This window comes from Hyla sarda, chromosome 1, assembly GCF_029499605.1.
Source record: "Hyla sarda isolate aHylSar1 chromosome 1, aHylSar1.hap1, whole genome shotgun sequence".
In the NCBI taxonomy this organism is placed as follows: domain Eukaryota; kingdom Metazoa; phylum Chordata; class Amphibia; order Anura; family Hylidae; genus Hyla; species Hyla sarda.
This window is the reverse complement of record NC_079189.1, coordinates 180,399,315-180,416,349: the sequence shown is the minus strand read 5'-3', so window position 1 is coordinate 180,416,349 and position 17,035 is coordinate 180,399,315. Positions and strand designations below refer to the sequence as shown.

Below are 17,035 nucleotides of genomic sequence, written 5' to 3'. Positions count from 1 at the left end.
TCATGCTTCCTCGTAAATAATGTGCAGGGAAATCCACCAAAAACTCAAAAACTAATTTTGGCACACTTTTTGTACCAGATTTTTCTTCATTGCAGAAAACAGCCTTGCATTTAGTTTTGCTTTAAACAGTGTAATGTAACTGTTAGGGCAAGGAGACACGTAGTACTCTCACATATCAGTCTGTGCTTCCGTTACGTAGAAAAATGCTTTCATTCTCTGGTGCCAAGAGTCAGGTGTTCCATAGCCCTTGAAGTGCTGAGGGCTGTTACACCTCCTTGCTCCCCCTCCCAGGCTTGATTCACTTTCAGTTCTCAGCTTCCAGTGCCAAACCTTCTTTCTAAATCTCTCTGGCACATCACGAATACAAATCTAGGGGAGCTTACTGACTGTGGGCAGCACATGTGCATAGGTTTGTATTAGTGGGAGATTTGGAAACAGGGCTCACAGGGAACACCTCTTTGGCACCAGAAAATAATAGCATTTGTTTACATTATAGAAGCAGAGACAGATATATGAAAGGTACCATGTGTCTCTTTGCTCTAACAGTGTCAACAGTTTGGAACCTAGATTCCCTTTAACTCACATCCCCCAGTACTCCTGTGCAGATGCTTCAGTGATCCAGGTCCTCCTTCCATGGGATACTCTCTGTCCACAAATACAGATGCAAAATCCACCAAATACACTGTGGCAACTTACCCTAAGGGCTCATGCTCACTGATAAAGAGCTTGTACAGTAGTTCACAAAGCCTTATGTTCCTCCCAGGGCCAAGCTGGCCTACTGGAAGAATTCCCAGTAGGCCGGCCTGTGCTTGGCCACTTGACCCGGTCCCATAGAAGGAAGCACGGTCGGGCTGCCCACTCACACTAGCATACCTTGTATGCAGTGGCCGCAGAGTGACGGAGCTAAGAACTATAAGCTCCCAGCCCCGCCCCTCATTCCACTCACCCACGCAGGCCGTCTGCGTCAAAGCACAGGTGGCACAATTATTTGACATAATCACGCCACCTAGGCTAGGACACAGACATTACCGGGTGGGCAGGACAGAATGGGACTTAGTGGGTGTGATGAGAAGGTAAGTTTTTCATTTTGTTTTCACACATACTGCTGGCGAATGAGAGAGGGGGGAGGAGCCTGCCTGCCTGCCTAATATAAAGAGGAGGGGGGCTACATACCTAATATAAAAGAGGAGAGGGTGGAGATTTACCTAAGTAACATGAAAGGAGGGAGGGGGGCCTGCTTACCTACCTAATATAAAGGAATACGCAAAATTATCAAGGACCTGCAGACGATATTGGCGGAAGATGAGATGCTAAAAGAAATCCTCCCGGAACCTCCCATCTTGGCCTTCAGACAACCACACAATTTAAAACAAAAGCTGGTCAGCCGAAAATTACCTACAGAAAGAACAGACACAGACAATGGGACCAAATCCTGCACCAAACCTCGCTGTAAACTCTGTCAACATATCTGCACCAAGATGGGAGCCACCCACAACAACAAGACATATAACATTAACCCCTTAAGGACACATGACGTACTGGAACGTCATGTGTCCACTCCCGATCTATAACGCGGGGCCACGGCGTGGCCCCGCGTCATAGCGGGTCGGGCCCGGCCTCTAACAACGGCCGGGACCCGTGGCTAATAGCGCGCGGCATTGATCGCTGTGCCGCGCGCTATTAACCCTTTAGACGCGGCGTTCAAAGTTGAACGCCGCGTCTAAAGTGAAACCGAAAGCATCCCGGCTAGCTCAGTCGGGCTGTTCGGGATAGCCGCGGCTAATCGCGGCATCCCGAACAGCTGACAGGACAGCGGGAGGGCCCCTTCCTGCCTCCTCGCTGTCCGATCGCCGAATGACAGCTCAGTGCCTGAGATCCAGGCATGAGCAGTCATCCGGCAGAATCGTTGATCACTGGTTTCTTATGAGAAACCAGTGATCAACATAGAAGATCAGTGTATGCAGTGTTATAGGTCCCTATGGGACCTATAACACTGCAAAAAAAAAGTGAAAAAAAAAGTGAATAAAGATCATTTAACTCCTCCCCTATTAAAAGTTTGAATCACCCCCCTTTTCCAATAAAAAAAAAAACACAGTGTAAATAAAAATAAAAATAAACATATGTGGTATCACCGCGTGCGGAAATGTCCGAATTATAAAAATATATCATTAATTAAACCGCTCGGTCAATGGCGTGCGCGCAAAAAAATTCCAAAGTCCAAAATAGTGCATTTTTGGTCACTTTTTATATCATTTAAAAATGAATAAAAAGTGATCAATAAGTCCTATCAATGCAAAAATGGTACCGTTAAAAACTTCAGATCACGGCGCAAAAAATGAGCCCTCATACCGCCCCATACACGGAAAAATAAAAAAGTTATAGGGGTCAGAAGATGACAATTTTAAACGTATTAATTTTCCTGCATGTAGTTATGATTTTTTCCAGAAGTCCGACAAAATCAAACCTATATAAGTAGGGTATCATTTTAATCGTATGGACCTACAGAATACATATCAGGTGTCATTTTTACCGAAAAATGTACTACGTAGAAACGGAAGCCCCCAAAAGTTACAAAACAGCGTTTTTTTTTTCAATTTTGTCGCACAATGATTTTTTTTCCCGCTTCACCATAGATTTTTGGGCAAAATGACTGACGTCATTACAAAGTAGAATTGGTGGCGCAAAAAATAAGCCATCATATGGATTTTTAGGTGTAAATTTGAAAGAGTTATGATTTTTTAAAGGCAAGGAGCAAAAAACGAAAATGCAAAAACGGAAAAACCTCCGGTCCTTAAGGGGTTAAGGGACTATACTCCTGCACATCCCCAAATGTGGGCTACATGATACAATGCACCAAGTGTGACATGGGATGCTACATTGGTGAAATCGGCCAGAAACTCAATAAAAGGATGAATCTACACAGACATTCCATCAACCGCCATAAAGAAGACGACTGCTGCACCCCAGTTGGACACCATTTTACCCAAATAGGCCACTCCATACATGACCTTACAATCAGCATACCGAAAGGGAATTTCAAAAACACACGAGAGAAAGACATTTGAAGCTAAAATTATACAGTTTTTTTATTCCAAAAACAGGGGACTCAATGTGGATTTGAGCTTTTTATCTCATTATCGACATTTCTTATAACCTGTGCAATACTGGATTCTCTTATATCCTGTGCTGTACTGTATTCTTTTATAACCTGCGCTATACTGGACTCTCTTTTGCATCTCACTTTGTCCTGCTTAACCTGTTGGGGACGGAGTTGGATTCCTGTCCGCCCTCCGCCCACTTCTATAACGCGAGGCCACACCGTGGCCCCGCGTCATAGCGGGTTGGGCCCAGAACCTAACAACGGCCGGGACCCGTGGCTAATAGCGTGCGGCACTGATCGCGGTGCCATGTGCTATTCAGGGCTCAAGTCCTGCAGGAACTCATGGGAACGGAGTTCCTGCACTTTTTCCACAGCAGGAATGCAGTTCCTATTCGTAGGAGTCCAGCAGGACCAGCCCTTAAAGGGTACTCTGACCCTAGACATCTTATCCCCTATCCAAAAAATAGGAGATAAGATGTCTGATTGTTGGGGTCCCGATCTCTGCTGCGGCACCCCAGAAATTCGGGGTACAGAGCGAACTTCGCTTAGTGCCAAATGACTGGCGAAGGGGGGGGGGGGGGGCAGAGGCTCCTGACATCACTGCCATGCCCCCTCAATGCAAGTCTATGGAAGGGCGGTGTGACTGCCATCACGCCCCATCCCATAGACCTGCATTGAGGGGCCGGATGCAGCAGAGAGAACGGGGGGGGGGGGGGGGGGTCCCCAGCGGCGGGAAGTTGGCAAGGGTCGGGAAGCTACATACTGAAGTGGCGTATGCGCAATTGTTACTGGGAGCCAGCAGTATGTGAGATTGCGATAGAGATCTCACAGAGGAAGCAACATGAAGAGGGTGTTAACCTGGAAGATGCGGGCCAATGTCACAGTGCACTCGGGGTTAGTGAACATCCCTGGTACATATTGCATATTCACATTTTGTAAGTCTGTACCAGCAGGTTAGTGTGAGTGATACCTTCTACCTTAGGCCACATCAAAGCACATATTGGTGATTTCTATAGCAGTTATCCAATATATAATGTTGTTATTGGAATCACTTATTTTAGCTTAGCAAGTATTCTGATCATAAACTGGACTGAAAGGAATTTTATTATTCTGCTTCTGTCTTGCAGAGCTGTCATATCAGGGGTTTACAGCATGTATTCTAGTAATGTATTCTTGTACTGCAGACATTGGCCTATTTTACATAGCCTCTCATAGTTGATGGGTCTGTAGAGCAATCTCAGAGAATTTTAATTTCCCCAGCAAGCCCTACAAGGTCATTATAAAAATGCCCTTCTGCTGGGAGTCAGTCTGAGGATAACCTTATATTAGGCATTTGTTATGTGGGCATCTACCTTATGTAAATAGGGATAATCGGAATAACAACAAATAGGACTTTTGATTTATATTAAAAACCTGCATTAGGGTACGTTCACCCCCGCGATCTCTGGGTTGGCAATGCAGCATTCTGAACACGGAAGCTTGGAGCCTCTGTGTTTGTGACGTCACGCCATGTACTAGCCGTCACGTCCCCTCCCAAGGAGGGAGCATGGTGTAACATCATAAACACGGAAGCTACAAGCTTCAGCTGTGACTGCTATGGTCGCCTGTCATGAAGCGGAGTTCGCTCCGTGGAACGCATTGCTGGGGTGCCGTGCCTCTCCTTCCCCTATCCATCACCAGTGTTTGATCACACCAGATTTATCAATCAGTGCACATATATTCAGGCACAAGTTTTACTGAATCCAGCTGGCACGTAAGGCCCTGCCCTTTCTTTGGTAAGCTCTGCCCACTGTAAAATTGTTGGCATGGTGCCACTTAAAAATCTCCAAGCGCCTTTTGGTTTTGCACACATTTATTGTAAATCCATAGGATAAATGTATCATTCATTTGTGTCTGCTTTCAGGCGTACAGAAGTTGCACATTTTTGTGCACACCATCTTTATTTTATGCCTGATACATTTCACTGATGGGCTAGTCTGAGCCTGGGTCGTGTGACTATTTATACTGTTAATTTGGCAGACAAACAAGATAACCTCAACCATTGTGAAATACTAAAAAAAGTTAGAAGATTAGAAGTTTTTAGAATGTTCCTTGTGTGATAGAAATGGGAGCTTGGAGACAGATTCTGTATGATCAAAACAAATATAGTATCTTGGGAAAGAACGTTTCCATTAGGAGATGCACCTGCCACTCAATATTCCCAAGCAGCTCTCACGTACACAGAACCATTAAATCCACCCTCAAGAGACCGAAATTTGAGCAACATGACAAAGACAGTGCAATGATGTCAGAAGGGCTGCTCCTGCGGTTTTTTTATGTAAACTTTAATGCCATACTACTGCTCAACAATTGCGTACGTATCACCATCCAAATAAAAGCCACTTCAATATGGCAGCAATATGTTACACTCAATTTGCCAACAGATATGATGCAATTCAATGTCTCTGCTGGATACTATGGCTGTCACATATTGTTACACAGAATTTGCTGCCAAAGCCTTTGCCTATGTTTAATCATAGGAGAAAAATGTATTACGATTGGTATTCCATATGCTTTTATTAATAAAAAGACAAGCTGAAGTAAGATGCCCCAAATTGACATGATGTGATTTGTACAATAATTTGCAACTACTGAAATTAATAAAAAGATTCCCGTAAATGAATTCACCAAGATTTGAGAAAAAAAAAAAAAAAAGCATGTGGATTTGCCACAGTTTTCACACCTACCTGTGGTGTAAGTGATAAAATTATTTGTAAATTGTAATAGGCTGTAGGAGACCACATCATCCTGTTAAGCCTTACCAACCTTTCCAGAAGGTCGCAATGTGACCCTGAAGTACACAATAAGGTCCCCTTCATTAGGTAGGCAGGTCACTTTAGTTGGTAGACAGGTTTTCCCAGTGGGTAGTTTTGCCCATTATGTAGGTTCCCCAAAGTAGATGGGTGCTCCTGTGGGTAGTATCCCCCATATAGGTTGGCCTCTAAGTATATATTATCCCCCATGTAGGCAGGACCCCTAGTATGTAGTATCCCTCTGTATATATTATCCCCTGCAGGTAGGTCGGTCGCCCCTGTAGTTAGTCCCCCTGTTGGTGGCATGCCCTGTAGGTAGTTTTCCCTTCTTTAAGATGTATAAAACAAACAAATACTGTACTCACCTTCTCTTGGATCTTGCTCTTGGCTTCCAATCATTTTAGCGGGGTCTCGTCTTCCTCCCCACACATGCAACAGAATGTAAAGAAAGTGCCGATTGGTGCCGATAAGAGTGAGAGTAACAGAGCAAGGAGCCAATAGCTCTTCAATTTGTTAAAACTGAGTGCTGGATGCAACTGTAAGTGCCTCATTAGGATGCGCTTACAGTTAAGGAGGCCAAATGAACCACAGGAGGAAGGGGCCCTGGCATTTGCCCAAGTTGGCTGGGTGTTGATTCCATCCCTGTGTGCAAGGGTTTGGGGGACAAGAAGATCATTTCTTTTGCCCTCCTATTGGAATTCGCGATTCAACATTGTTTTTATTAAAGTTAAATAGCCTCCTATTGGAATTCTTATGATAAATTTGGTGGTGACATCAGTGCAAACTTACAGATGATGTAAAATGCACTATTTTATATGGAAGCCATCCTGGTGACAGGTTTCCTCTAAGATATTAATTAGATAAAAGGATTATGAGGAAAATACTTCCCTTTACTTTCTGGGAAATAAGGCAGCTATGCAGTAAACAAGTGACAAATGCAAGATCTGCTAACAACTTGCTGGAAGGTGGCATGTCTATACATGTATTAGCCCTGGGCTACACGGATGCTTTTTGTGTCATTGATTTTGAAGGAAAAAACAACAATAACCACTTTTGATATCTCAGACACAGTGTTTGATATTTTGGGGTCTGGGTGCTGAGACCCCCACTGATCACTAGAACAAGTGGGAAGAAGCACTTAGCTAAGCACTTCTCTCCTTGTCTCTCTCCTTGCTGCAGTAGACAGGCTCCATAGACTTTCTATAGAATCCATCTCCTGCAGCAAGGAGGGAGACAGAGAGAGAAGCATTTAGCTAAGGCTGGGTTCACATCACCATTTGAGCCTCCCATGCATCATAGTTTTTTAGTTTTTGTAGATGACCGTGCCACTTTAGCAGCTATGACTGCTGTAGTACACAAGACTTCATACAACTCAGTGGCCCAGATTTGCATAAACTGTCTTAACCTAGGTAAGCATTTTCAGAATGTCCCAGATTTAGCGAAGAGGCTCCAGTTATTAGAAAAATCACATTTGTAGATTGTCTAGTTTAAGTTTAGACCAACTTTTGGCTTAACGTGTGCCAGGATTTTTACACCAGAATTCTGGTGCATTTTTGGCACATGGTATTGCATCTTAAGCCACGCCTTTTTATATATAAAGGCCAAGCCCCTTTTTAGTGTGGTTAAACCCTTTCATCAAACGTGACACAAAAGTGTATAAGGCCCTATTTACAGACACCGGAACAACAAGCTGTTGCTAGGACCACTCAGAAATGCGCCATAGACGGCAATGCATTTCCGAGCATTGACAGGCAGGGAGCGAGCGCAGGCTGAATGAAAAAGGATCGATGCCCGGCCGCATCAGTCCTTTTTCAGGCGTGACGTCACACCAGGCTGCAGCCGGCCACTAGGAGGGAGACCCCCTAGTGGCCGGTTTTCAAATGTAAATTAAAGCATTTTAATTTAAAAAAAATAATAATAAAAGTATATTAAAGATATGTTGTAGTACATAAGTACTACAACATATCAAAAAATAAAGTTGGTGACAGTGATTTTATCTGTATGTAATATTCAATAAAGTTGTTATTTTTGGTACCTAGTGGCTATTTGGTGTCATTATGTATTTTTGCCCTATTTATATTGCAGTATTTATGCCCTTATTTTTGGTTATATACCAGTGCAGTGGTAAAGGATTTTATTCTTCGAAAAAGTGCTAAGATCAGGGTGTGAATTCAGCCTCATAAATACTGATATCACATATAGGGGTCGCAGACAAACACACTGCATAAATTACCATTAAGTATGCTGGAACTCTATATACCCATAACTAATAAACATGTTTATTACACTGTTTATCTTGTTATATAGAGATGTGGACGGTGTCACATGCAATGAAGCATAGTTCTCAAATGACATCACGTATTTACACTGTAGACAGATCTGTTGTGACCATTTACTTTAGAGCAGAGTCACAGTATGTCCACATGGGCATTAACCACAGTATCAATAAAAACCCCAAACCCTTTTCCCCAGCAGCCGTAGGTTAGTGATTTAGCACTGTAGAGTGATGAATGACTTGTGCAGTCAATCTGGAGGGCAGCATCATGGATAGGTCTCTGCAGCGGCAAAACGAGTCAATATTTGATAACAATGGTGGCGCGTGCATAGTGGCGCTGCTCTGTTATGTTTATTATGCCAAATTTCCTAAATCTGACAATGATTACACCAGAGTAGCAACCAAATCCCAAACAAAGAGCAGTCCAGCAACAGATGATCTAGATCAGTGGTCTTCAACCTGCGGACCTCCAGAGGTTTCAAAACTACAACTCCCAGCATGCCCGGACAGCCATCGGCTGTCCGGGCATGCTGGGGGTTGTAGTTTTGAAACCTCTGGCGGTCCGCAGGTTGAAGACCACTGATCTAGATCACATTACAGTTGACTAAGATCAAACTAAGACGCTTAGATCAGCACTTCCCAACCAGAGTGCCTCCAGCTGTTGCAAAATTAAAACTCTGGGCATGCTGGGGGGTTTAGTTAAGCAACAACTGGGAGGTAACCTAGTTGGGAAATAGAGATGAGCGAATTTACAGTAAATTCGATTCGTCACGAACTTCTCGGCTCGGCAGTTGATGACTTATCCTGCATAAATTAGTTCAGCTTTCAGGTGCTCCCATTGCCTGGAAAAGGTGGATACAGTCCTAGGAGACTCATTCCTAGGACTGTATCCCCCTTTTCCAGCCCACCGGAGCACCTGAAAGCTGAACTAATTTATGCAGGCTAAAGTCATCAACTGCCAAGCCGAGAAGTTCGTGACGAATCGAATTTACTGTAAATTCGCTCATCTCTATTGGGAAACACTTATAAGCTTCAGTAATTGATATGTTTCACTATTGTTTGCGCCATACCATGTATCTAAAAACAGTTTAAAAAACACATACTATAGAAATACACCCATCTCTACGTGACATTACTTTACATTTTGACCCAAAGCTTTTATTTCTTCTTTACACCTGACATATATCATTTATTAGGTCATTCCATAGTTCTGGATTAGTATTGCCGCAGGGAGTTTCCGCCTGGTTCCCACCTGCATTTTAGCAACCTCCTTATAGGTAAGTTATGAGGAATTGCTGTTTGGCGCATTGAATTGTCCTTCTCTAATTTCCCAGTATACTGATAGGTACGCTGTATTATTGTATATTGCACAGGCTGGCTTATGGCGCATAACATACACAAAAAATGAGAGAGGGATATACAGTGTATAGCATATGAGTATACAGACAATCTACCGACCTGTTGATTCACTTGACATGCTGATGTGTGGACCGACCTGGATCTTTGTGCTGGACAGGTGACCGCTCTCCCTGTTTACATGGAGTCCTGGTAGTACTGTATATCTGTACACTTATCCCTGCCTTGAAGGTAGTTTTCTTTCTTTTTGTTATTCACTTCCTCATAACCAGGAATCTCCTCCCAGCAGCCTCTCTGCCTCCTCCCTTCTCCCTCACAAACAGTTCGCCTTTCTTGTGTTCCCTTCCTCCTCCTGTTATTACCACAGTGTACTACTACAGTGGTCCCTCAAGTTACAATATTAATTGGTTCTGGGACGACCATTGTATGTTGAAACCATTGTATGTTGAGACCAGAACTCTATGGAAACCTGGTAATTGGTTCTGAAGCCACCAAAATGTCATCCAAAAATAGGAAAAAGTGAGGATTAAAGAAAAATAAGTAGATAAGTAATAGAGATAAAGCAAATCCTTACATATAAAAGGAAGAAAGATCTGCTGGGAGCTGTAATCACTGTCTATGTCAGTGTTTACCAACGAGGGTGCCTCCAGCTGTTGCAAAACTACAACTCCCAGCATGCCCGGACAGCCAAAGACACTGGTCTATGTAGAGGACAAGAGCTTCTGCAGGGTCCTCTACAGTACACATAATGCCCTAAAAAAAAGTAAAATGGAGCCGCCCTTACTTGGTGTCCAAAGGAGCAGCTAACCATGGCATAGGTTAAAAGTAGTACAGAACATGTACTGTAGGGGGCGCTACCAGACACCAGTCAGTGCATGCACTTTAGGAATACTTTAGGTGAAATGTCCATTCTGATTGGTCGGTTCTTCCAGCCATTGATATGTTTTGCAGATTCCATAGCATTGTATGTTGAGTCTGGTTTCAAGTTACAATGGTCCAGAAAAGACCATTGTATGTTGAAACTATAAAAAAAGGGAGTACTCAGTCCTCAGTCTCCAACCTGTTCAAACAGGTATGTGATGGAGGAATGGATTCACTAGACACTGTTATAAAAGATTTATTAATGAATAAAAATGTAACCAATCCACAAACCGCAGGGCCCTACAGATGTGTAATGGAATTATATCCAGCGTATGTACAATCCACATTCTTTTTTGTATGTTGAAACTATTGTATGTTGAGGCCACTGTAAGTTGAGGGACCACTGTATTACGTATTCATAGTAGACTAGAATATATGGCGTAACTAAATGCATGCTATAACATAACTGATGGTTTTAGCTGGATTACTTGAAAGCGCATATTATTGTATAAAAAAAAAAACATGAAAAAACGTACATTTCATTGCAAATATACAAGGAGTTTATACATGTCATTTTTGTCAAAGGATGTAGGTTCATAGGGGGAGATTTCTACCAATCTGTGGTGCAGTTGCCCATAGCAACCAATCAGCTCTTTCATTTTTAAAAAGGCCTCTGAATAATCAAAAGCGATCTGATTGGTTGCTATGGGCAAATGCACCACTCTTCCTCTACAAAGGAATTGATTAATCTCTCTCATAGACCCTTACGCAAGTGTTTCCTAACCAGGGTGTCTCCAGCTGTTTCAAAACTACAACTCCCAGAATGCCAGAACAGCTGGTGCTGGAAGTTGTAGTTTTGCAACAACTGGAGGCACCCCGGTTGGGAAACACTGCCTTAAAGGAGTAGTCCAGTGGTGATTCAGTGGTGAGCAACTTATCCCCTATCCTAAGGATAGGGGATAAGTTGCAGATCGCGGGGGGTCCGACCGCTGGGGCCCCCTGCGATCTCCTGTACGGAGCCCCAACAGCCCGCGGGAAGGGGGCGTATCGACCTCCGCACGAGGCGGCGGCCGACACGCCCCCTCAATACAACTCTATGGCAGAGCCGAAGCGCTGCGTTCGGCAATCTCCGGCTCTGCCATAGAGATGTATTGAGGGGGCGTGTCGGCCGCCGCCTCATGAGGGGGTCGACACCCGCTATCTCGGCGGAGAGCCGGGGCCCCGTACAGAGAGATCGCAGGGGGCACAGCGGTCGGACCCCCCGCGATCTCAAACTTATCCCCTATCCTTAGGATAGGGGATAAGTTTTTCACCACTGGACTACCCCTTTAAACATATGTATGAATATAAGCCCACACATGCCAGACACAGTCAGTGCCCCATAGTGTGTAGTGTAGTTACACTTACATTTCTGTAATGGGAGCTAGAAATTACTCGTATTCAGTGTTGGATAACAAAGCAGCCTTGGTACTTAAAAGGGGTTCTACACCACTAGTCATCTTATCCCTGATCCAAATGAACATTAGAGTTCTGAACATTATATTCGGAGCGCTGGGTTCGGGAGGCCGTGGTCATTACGTCACGCCATGCCTTCTCCAATTATGTCTATGGGACATTTCTGGTGTAATGTTCAGTCCAGAGTTCCGGCACAGAGATTGCGGGGGTCCCAGCAGTTTGACCCCCACAATCAGACATCTTATCCCCAATCTTTTGGATAAGGGATACGATGTCTAGGGGTGGAGTACGCATTACCTGCTGCAGAGAATTTGACCTAAGTTGGTCAAACCTGTTACTACTACTTGAATATGTAAACTACACTATGAACACAACAATGAAATGATTCCCACAGTCAGGTGTACTCTACCAGTACCCCAGCATTTATATAACAATAATACAGAGACCACACAGTGATCAGATACCAGGCCTACACAGGCTCTGCACAGGACCATCGCACGGCAGACTATGCAAGGTAATAAAGGACCCATCAATTCTCCTGTCCAGTCTATTTTAATAAAGCTTTGTATTCCTCATAAAATTACACATATTGGAGCAGGTTTCCATAGAAAGCTGGAAATGTGTCATTCCTTCTGGCAATGCATTGTTGGCATCATAGGGCTCTGTACAGTCTGACGGTGTCCAGTTATTGCTGACGATAAATAAGAGCAAACAGCCAAGGTCAGCTCACCACCTTAGATACATTAGCACAGCCAAGTGCAGAAGCAAGGCGGATGCTAATTGCGCCAATTCTCCGTAGGCCAGTGTTTCTCTAGCGCGGTCCTCAATACCCCCCAACAGGTCATGTTTTCAGGATTTCCTTAGTCTTTCACAGGTGATATAATTATGGTCAGTGATTCAGGCATCACCACAGTTATATCAACTGTAAACTGCTATGGAAATTCTGAAAACATGACCTGTTGGGTAGGTCGGGCTGATCGGGACTACCGTGGTGAAAGCACGGTGCCCCGATCAGCTGTACGGACACCATAAGGGTCCCTACCTGCCTCCTCATTGTCCGATCACCGAATTAATTCTCCTTGCCTGAGATTAAAGGAGTAGTCCGGGCTGCAAAATAAAAGAAAACACACTTTCTCTTACCTGCCAACGAGCCCCCGGAGCTCCGGTACACTCCGGTACAGGTGTTCAGTCCCCGGGCTGTATTCTTCTTACTTCCTGTTAGCCCGGCACGGAGCTTCAGCCTATCACCGGCCCCAGCGATGTCCCGCCTCGGCCAGTGATAGGCTGAAGCTCCGTGCGACGTGCCGGGCTAACAGGAAGTAAGAAGAATACAGCCCGGGGACCGAACACCTGTACTGGGGCTCGTTGGCAGGTAAGAGAAAGTTTGTTTTCTTTTATTTTGCATGATCCCGGTTGTCACAGGCAGCCAGGACCATGCTGAAGTATGCCACCTCCTCCTATCCCCTGCGATCCGTCGGTTAGTTAACCGACCAATCGCAGGGTGGGGGGCGGTTACTTCCTCCCGCCCTGCCCGGCCCCTGGAAGTCCGGAGAGGACGTGAGGAAGACCGGAGGAAGCAGCGGGGGACGGGGGAGTGCTGGGGACCGGCCCCGGTACTTGCCTCGTCCCTGAAGACCCGGATCCCGGCGATGAAGACAGCGGCGGCGGCGACAGGTGAGTTCCTCTTCAGCCGCGGTCGGGCCCTTTACAGCAATGCATGTCGCCGTAAAGCGACATGCATTGCTGGATTGGGACCCTGTATACTACAACTCCCAGCATGCCCAGACGCCAAGGGCTGTCTGGACATGCTGGGAGTTGTAGTATACAGGGTCCCAATCCAGCAATGCATGTCGCTTTACGGAGGTCCACAGTTTTGGGACCACTGTGCCCTTCCAGATGTTGCAAAACTACACATCCTCAGCATGGCCTTACTGTCCAGGCATGCTGGGAGTTGTAGTTCTGTAACATCTGGCCCTTCAGATGTTGCAGAACTACAACTCCCAGCATGCCTGGACAGTTTTGGCATACTGGGAGTTGTAGTTTTGCAACATCTGGAAGGGCACAGATAGGAAACCACTGTATTAGTAGTCTGCAAACTGTAGTCCTCCAGATGTTGCAAAACTACAACTCCAAGCGTGCTGGGAGTTGTAGTTCGGCAACATCTGGCTCTAAAGATGTTGCCGAACTACTACTTCCAGCATGCCTGAGAATGTTTGGGAGTTGTGGTTTTGCAACAACTGGAGGCACACTGGTTGGGAAACATTGTCTGTTTCCTAACTCAGTGTTTCCCAACCCGTGTGCCTCCAGCTGTTGCTAAACTATAGATAGACTGTGCATGCTGGGAGTTGTAGTTTTGCAACAGCTGGAGATTCCCCCCCCCCCCCCCCCCCCCCGTGAATGTGCAAGTTTGCAATGCAGCAAATTTTGCGCGTCAGCTCAAACTCGCAGCGGGAAACCCGCTGTAATCCCCCGCCCATGTGACTGTACCCTAAAAACACTACACTAACACAAAATAAAATAAAAAGTGAAAAACACTACATATACACATACTCCTACACAGCCCCCCTCCCCAATAAAAATAAAAACGTCTGGTACGCCACTCTTTCCAAAATGGAGCCTCCAGCTGTTGCAAAACAACAACTCCCAGTATTGCCGGACAGCCGTTGACTGTCCAAGCATGCTGGGAGTTTTGCAACAGCTGGAGGCACCCTGTTTGGGAATCACTGGCATAGAATACCCCTATGTCCACCCCTATGCAAATCCCTAATTCAGGCCTCAAATACACATGGCGCTCTCACTTCGGAGCCCTGCCGTATTTCAAGGCAACAGTTTAGGGCCACATATGGGGTATCACCGTACTCGGGAGAAATTGCCTAACAAATTTTGGGGGTCTTTTTCTCCTTTCACCCCTTATGAAAAAGTGAAGTTGGGGTCTACACCAGCATGTTAGTGTAAAAAAAAAAATAGTTTACACTAACATGCTGGTGTTGCCCTATACTTTTCATTTTGACAAGAGGTAAAAGGGAAAAAAGCCCCCCAAAATTTGTAATGCAATTTCTCCCGACTACGGAGATACCCCATATGTGGGCGCAAAGTGCTCTGGGGGCGCACAACAAGGCCCAGAAGGGAGAGTGCGCCATGTACATTTGAGGTGATTTGCACAGGGGTGGCTGATTGTTACAGCGGTTTTGACAAACGCAAAAAAACAGAACCCCACATGTGTCCCCATTTCGGAAATTGCACCCCTCACGGAATGTAATGAGGGGTGCAGAGAGAATTAACACCCCACTGGTGTCTGACAGATCTTTGGAACAGTGGGCTGTGCAAATGAAACATATTGTACAGCCCACTGTTCCAAAGATCTGACAGACACCAGTGGGGGGTAAATGCTCACTTTATGCCTTGTTAAGTTCCTCAAGGGGTCTAGTTTCCAAAATGGTATGCCATGTGGGGGTTATTTTGCTGTCCTGGCACCATAGGGGCTTCCTAAATGCGACATGCCCCCGAGCAAAATTTGCTCTCAAAAAGCCAAATATGACTCCTTCTCTTCTGAGCATTGTAGTTCGCCCGTAGTACACTTCAGGTCAACTTATGGGGTACCTTCATACTCAGAAGAGATGGGGTTACAAATTTTGGGGGGTATTATTTTTATTTTTTTACATATGCAAAAGTCGTGAAACACCTATGGGGTATTAAGGCTCACTTTATTCATTGTTACGTACCTCAAGGAGTCTAGTTTCCAAAATGGTATGCCATGTGTTTTTATTTTTGCTGTTCTGGCACCATAGGGGCTTCCTAAATGCAACATGCCCCCCAAAAACCATTCCAGAAAAACGTACTCTCCAAAATCCCCTTGTCGCTCCTTCGCTTCTGAGCCCTCTACTGCGCCCGCCGAACACTTTACATAGACATATGAGGTATGTGCTAACTCAAGAGAAATTGGGCTACAAATATAAGTATAAATTTTCTCCTTTTACACCTGGTAAAAATTCAAAAACATGCGAGTGTAAAAAATGAAGATTGTGAACTTTCTCCTTCACTTTGCTGCTATTCCTGTGAAACACCTAAAGGGTTAAAACACTGACTGAATGTCATTTTGAATACTTTGGGGGTGCAGTGTTGATAATGGGGTCATTTGTGGGGTATTTCTAATATAAAGACCCTTCAAATCCACTTCAAACCTGAACTGGTCCCTGAAAAATTGTGAGTTTGGAAATTTTGTGGAAAATTGCTGCTTAACTTTAAAGCCCTCTGGTGTCTTCCAAAAGTAAAAACACGTAAATTTTATGATGCAAACATAAAGTAGACATATTGTATATGTGAATAAAAGAAATTATTTGGAATATCCATTTTCCTTACAAGCAGAGAGCTTCAAAGTTAGAAAAATGCAAAATTTTCAAATTTTTCATCAAATTTGGGGATTTTTCACCAAGAAAGGATGCAAGATACCACAAAATTTTACCACTATGTTAAAGTAAAATATATCACGAAAAAACAATCTCGGAATCAGAATGATAACTAAAAGCATTCCAGAGTTATTAATGTTTAAAATGACAGTGGTCAGATGTGCAAAAAATGGCCGGGTCCTAAGGTGTAAAATGGCTGGGTCCTTAAGGGGTTAATAAAGATGATATAACCCCTTCCCTAATAAAAGTTTAAATCACCCCCCTTTTCCCATTAAAAAAACTGTAAAAAAAAATATAAACATATGTGAACAACAGACAAGGTAAACCAGCTCACCCCCTTGTTTCTTGAGAACGCCAGCTGCGTTGTGGATCAGCTTGGACAGTGTGAAGATAATGGAAGACTCTGATAGAGATAGGGTTACGTCTACAGTGTAGGGGTACAAAAAATGGCAGGTCGAACGTGCCAAGGAAGAGGCCAGATCAAGAAATAGATCTGAACTTATGTCGAATAAGAAATCCCCTAACCAATCTAGAAATTCTGCACAACAACCGGTCACCTTTGTCACCCAGTATAGTATGGACTTTAAAACAATAACTAACATAATACACAAATTTATGCCTATCATTACTAGTGATCCGAATTATAAGTCCGTATTTGCTGAAGGTTACAGGTGTGTGTCATGAAAAGCGCCAACCATAGGCCAAATTGTTTTCCCAAGTCTCTTTACATCAAAAACCAGTGGGTCATCTACTTGGTTGCGTAATACAGGTTCTTACAAATGTGGCCATA

The 17,035-nt window shown here is 44.4% G+C and overlaps 1 protein-coding gene across 6 annotated transcripts in view; it reads right to left on the bottom strand.

Annotated features, from left to right (window-relative positions):
- CASP6 (caspase 6) overlaps positions 1 to 17,035 on the bottom strand; it is a 63,666-nt gene that overhangs the window by 34,668 nt on the left and 11,963 nt on the right. The window contains exons 1-2 of one of the 6 annotated variants that reach the window (XM_056564714.1): positions 12,304 to 12,323; positions 6,258 to 6,307 (exon numbers count right to left, since the gene is read on the bottom strand). The exons of 1 other annotated variant lie outside the window; for it this stretch is intronic. In XM_056564714.1, the coding sequence (XP_056420689.1) occupies positions 6,258 to 6,291 (34 nt within the window). In that variant the 5' untranslated portion in view covers positions 6,292 to 6,307; positions 12,304 to 12,323. Of the gene's footprint in view, positions 1 to 6,257; positions 6,552 to 9,625; positions 9,831 to 12,303; positions 12,324 to 17,035 lie in introns of those variants that run through there. 4 more of the 6 variants (XM_056564730.1, XM_056564721.1, XM_056564738.1 and 1 more) reach the window with 4 other exon arrangements.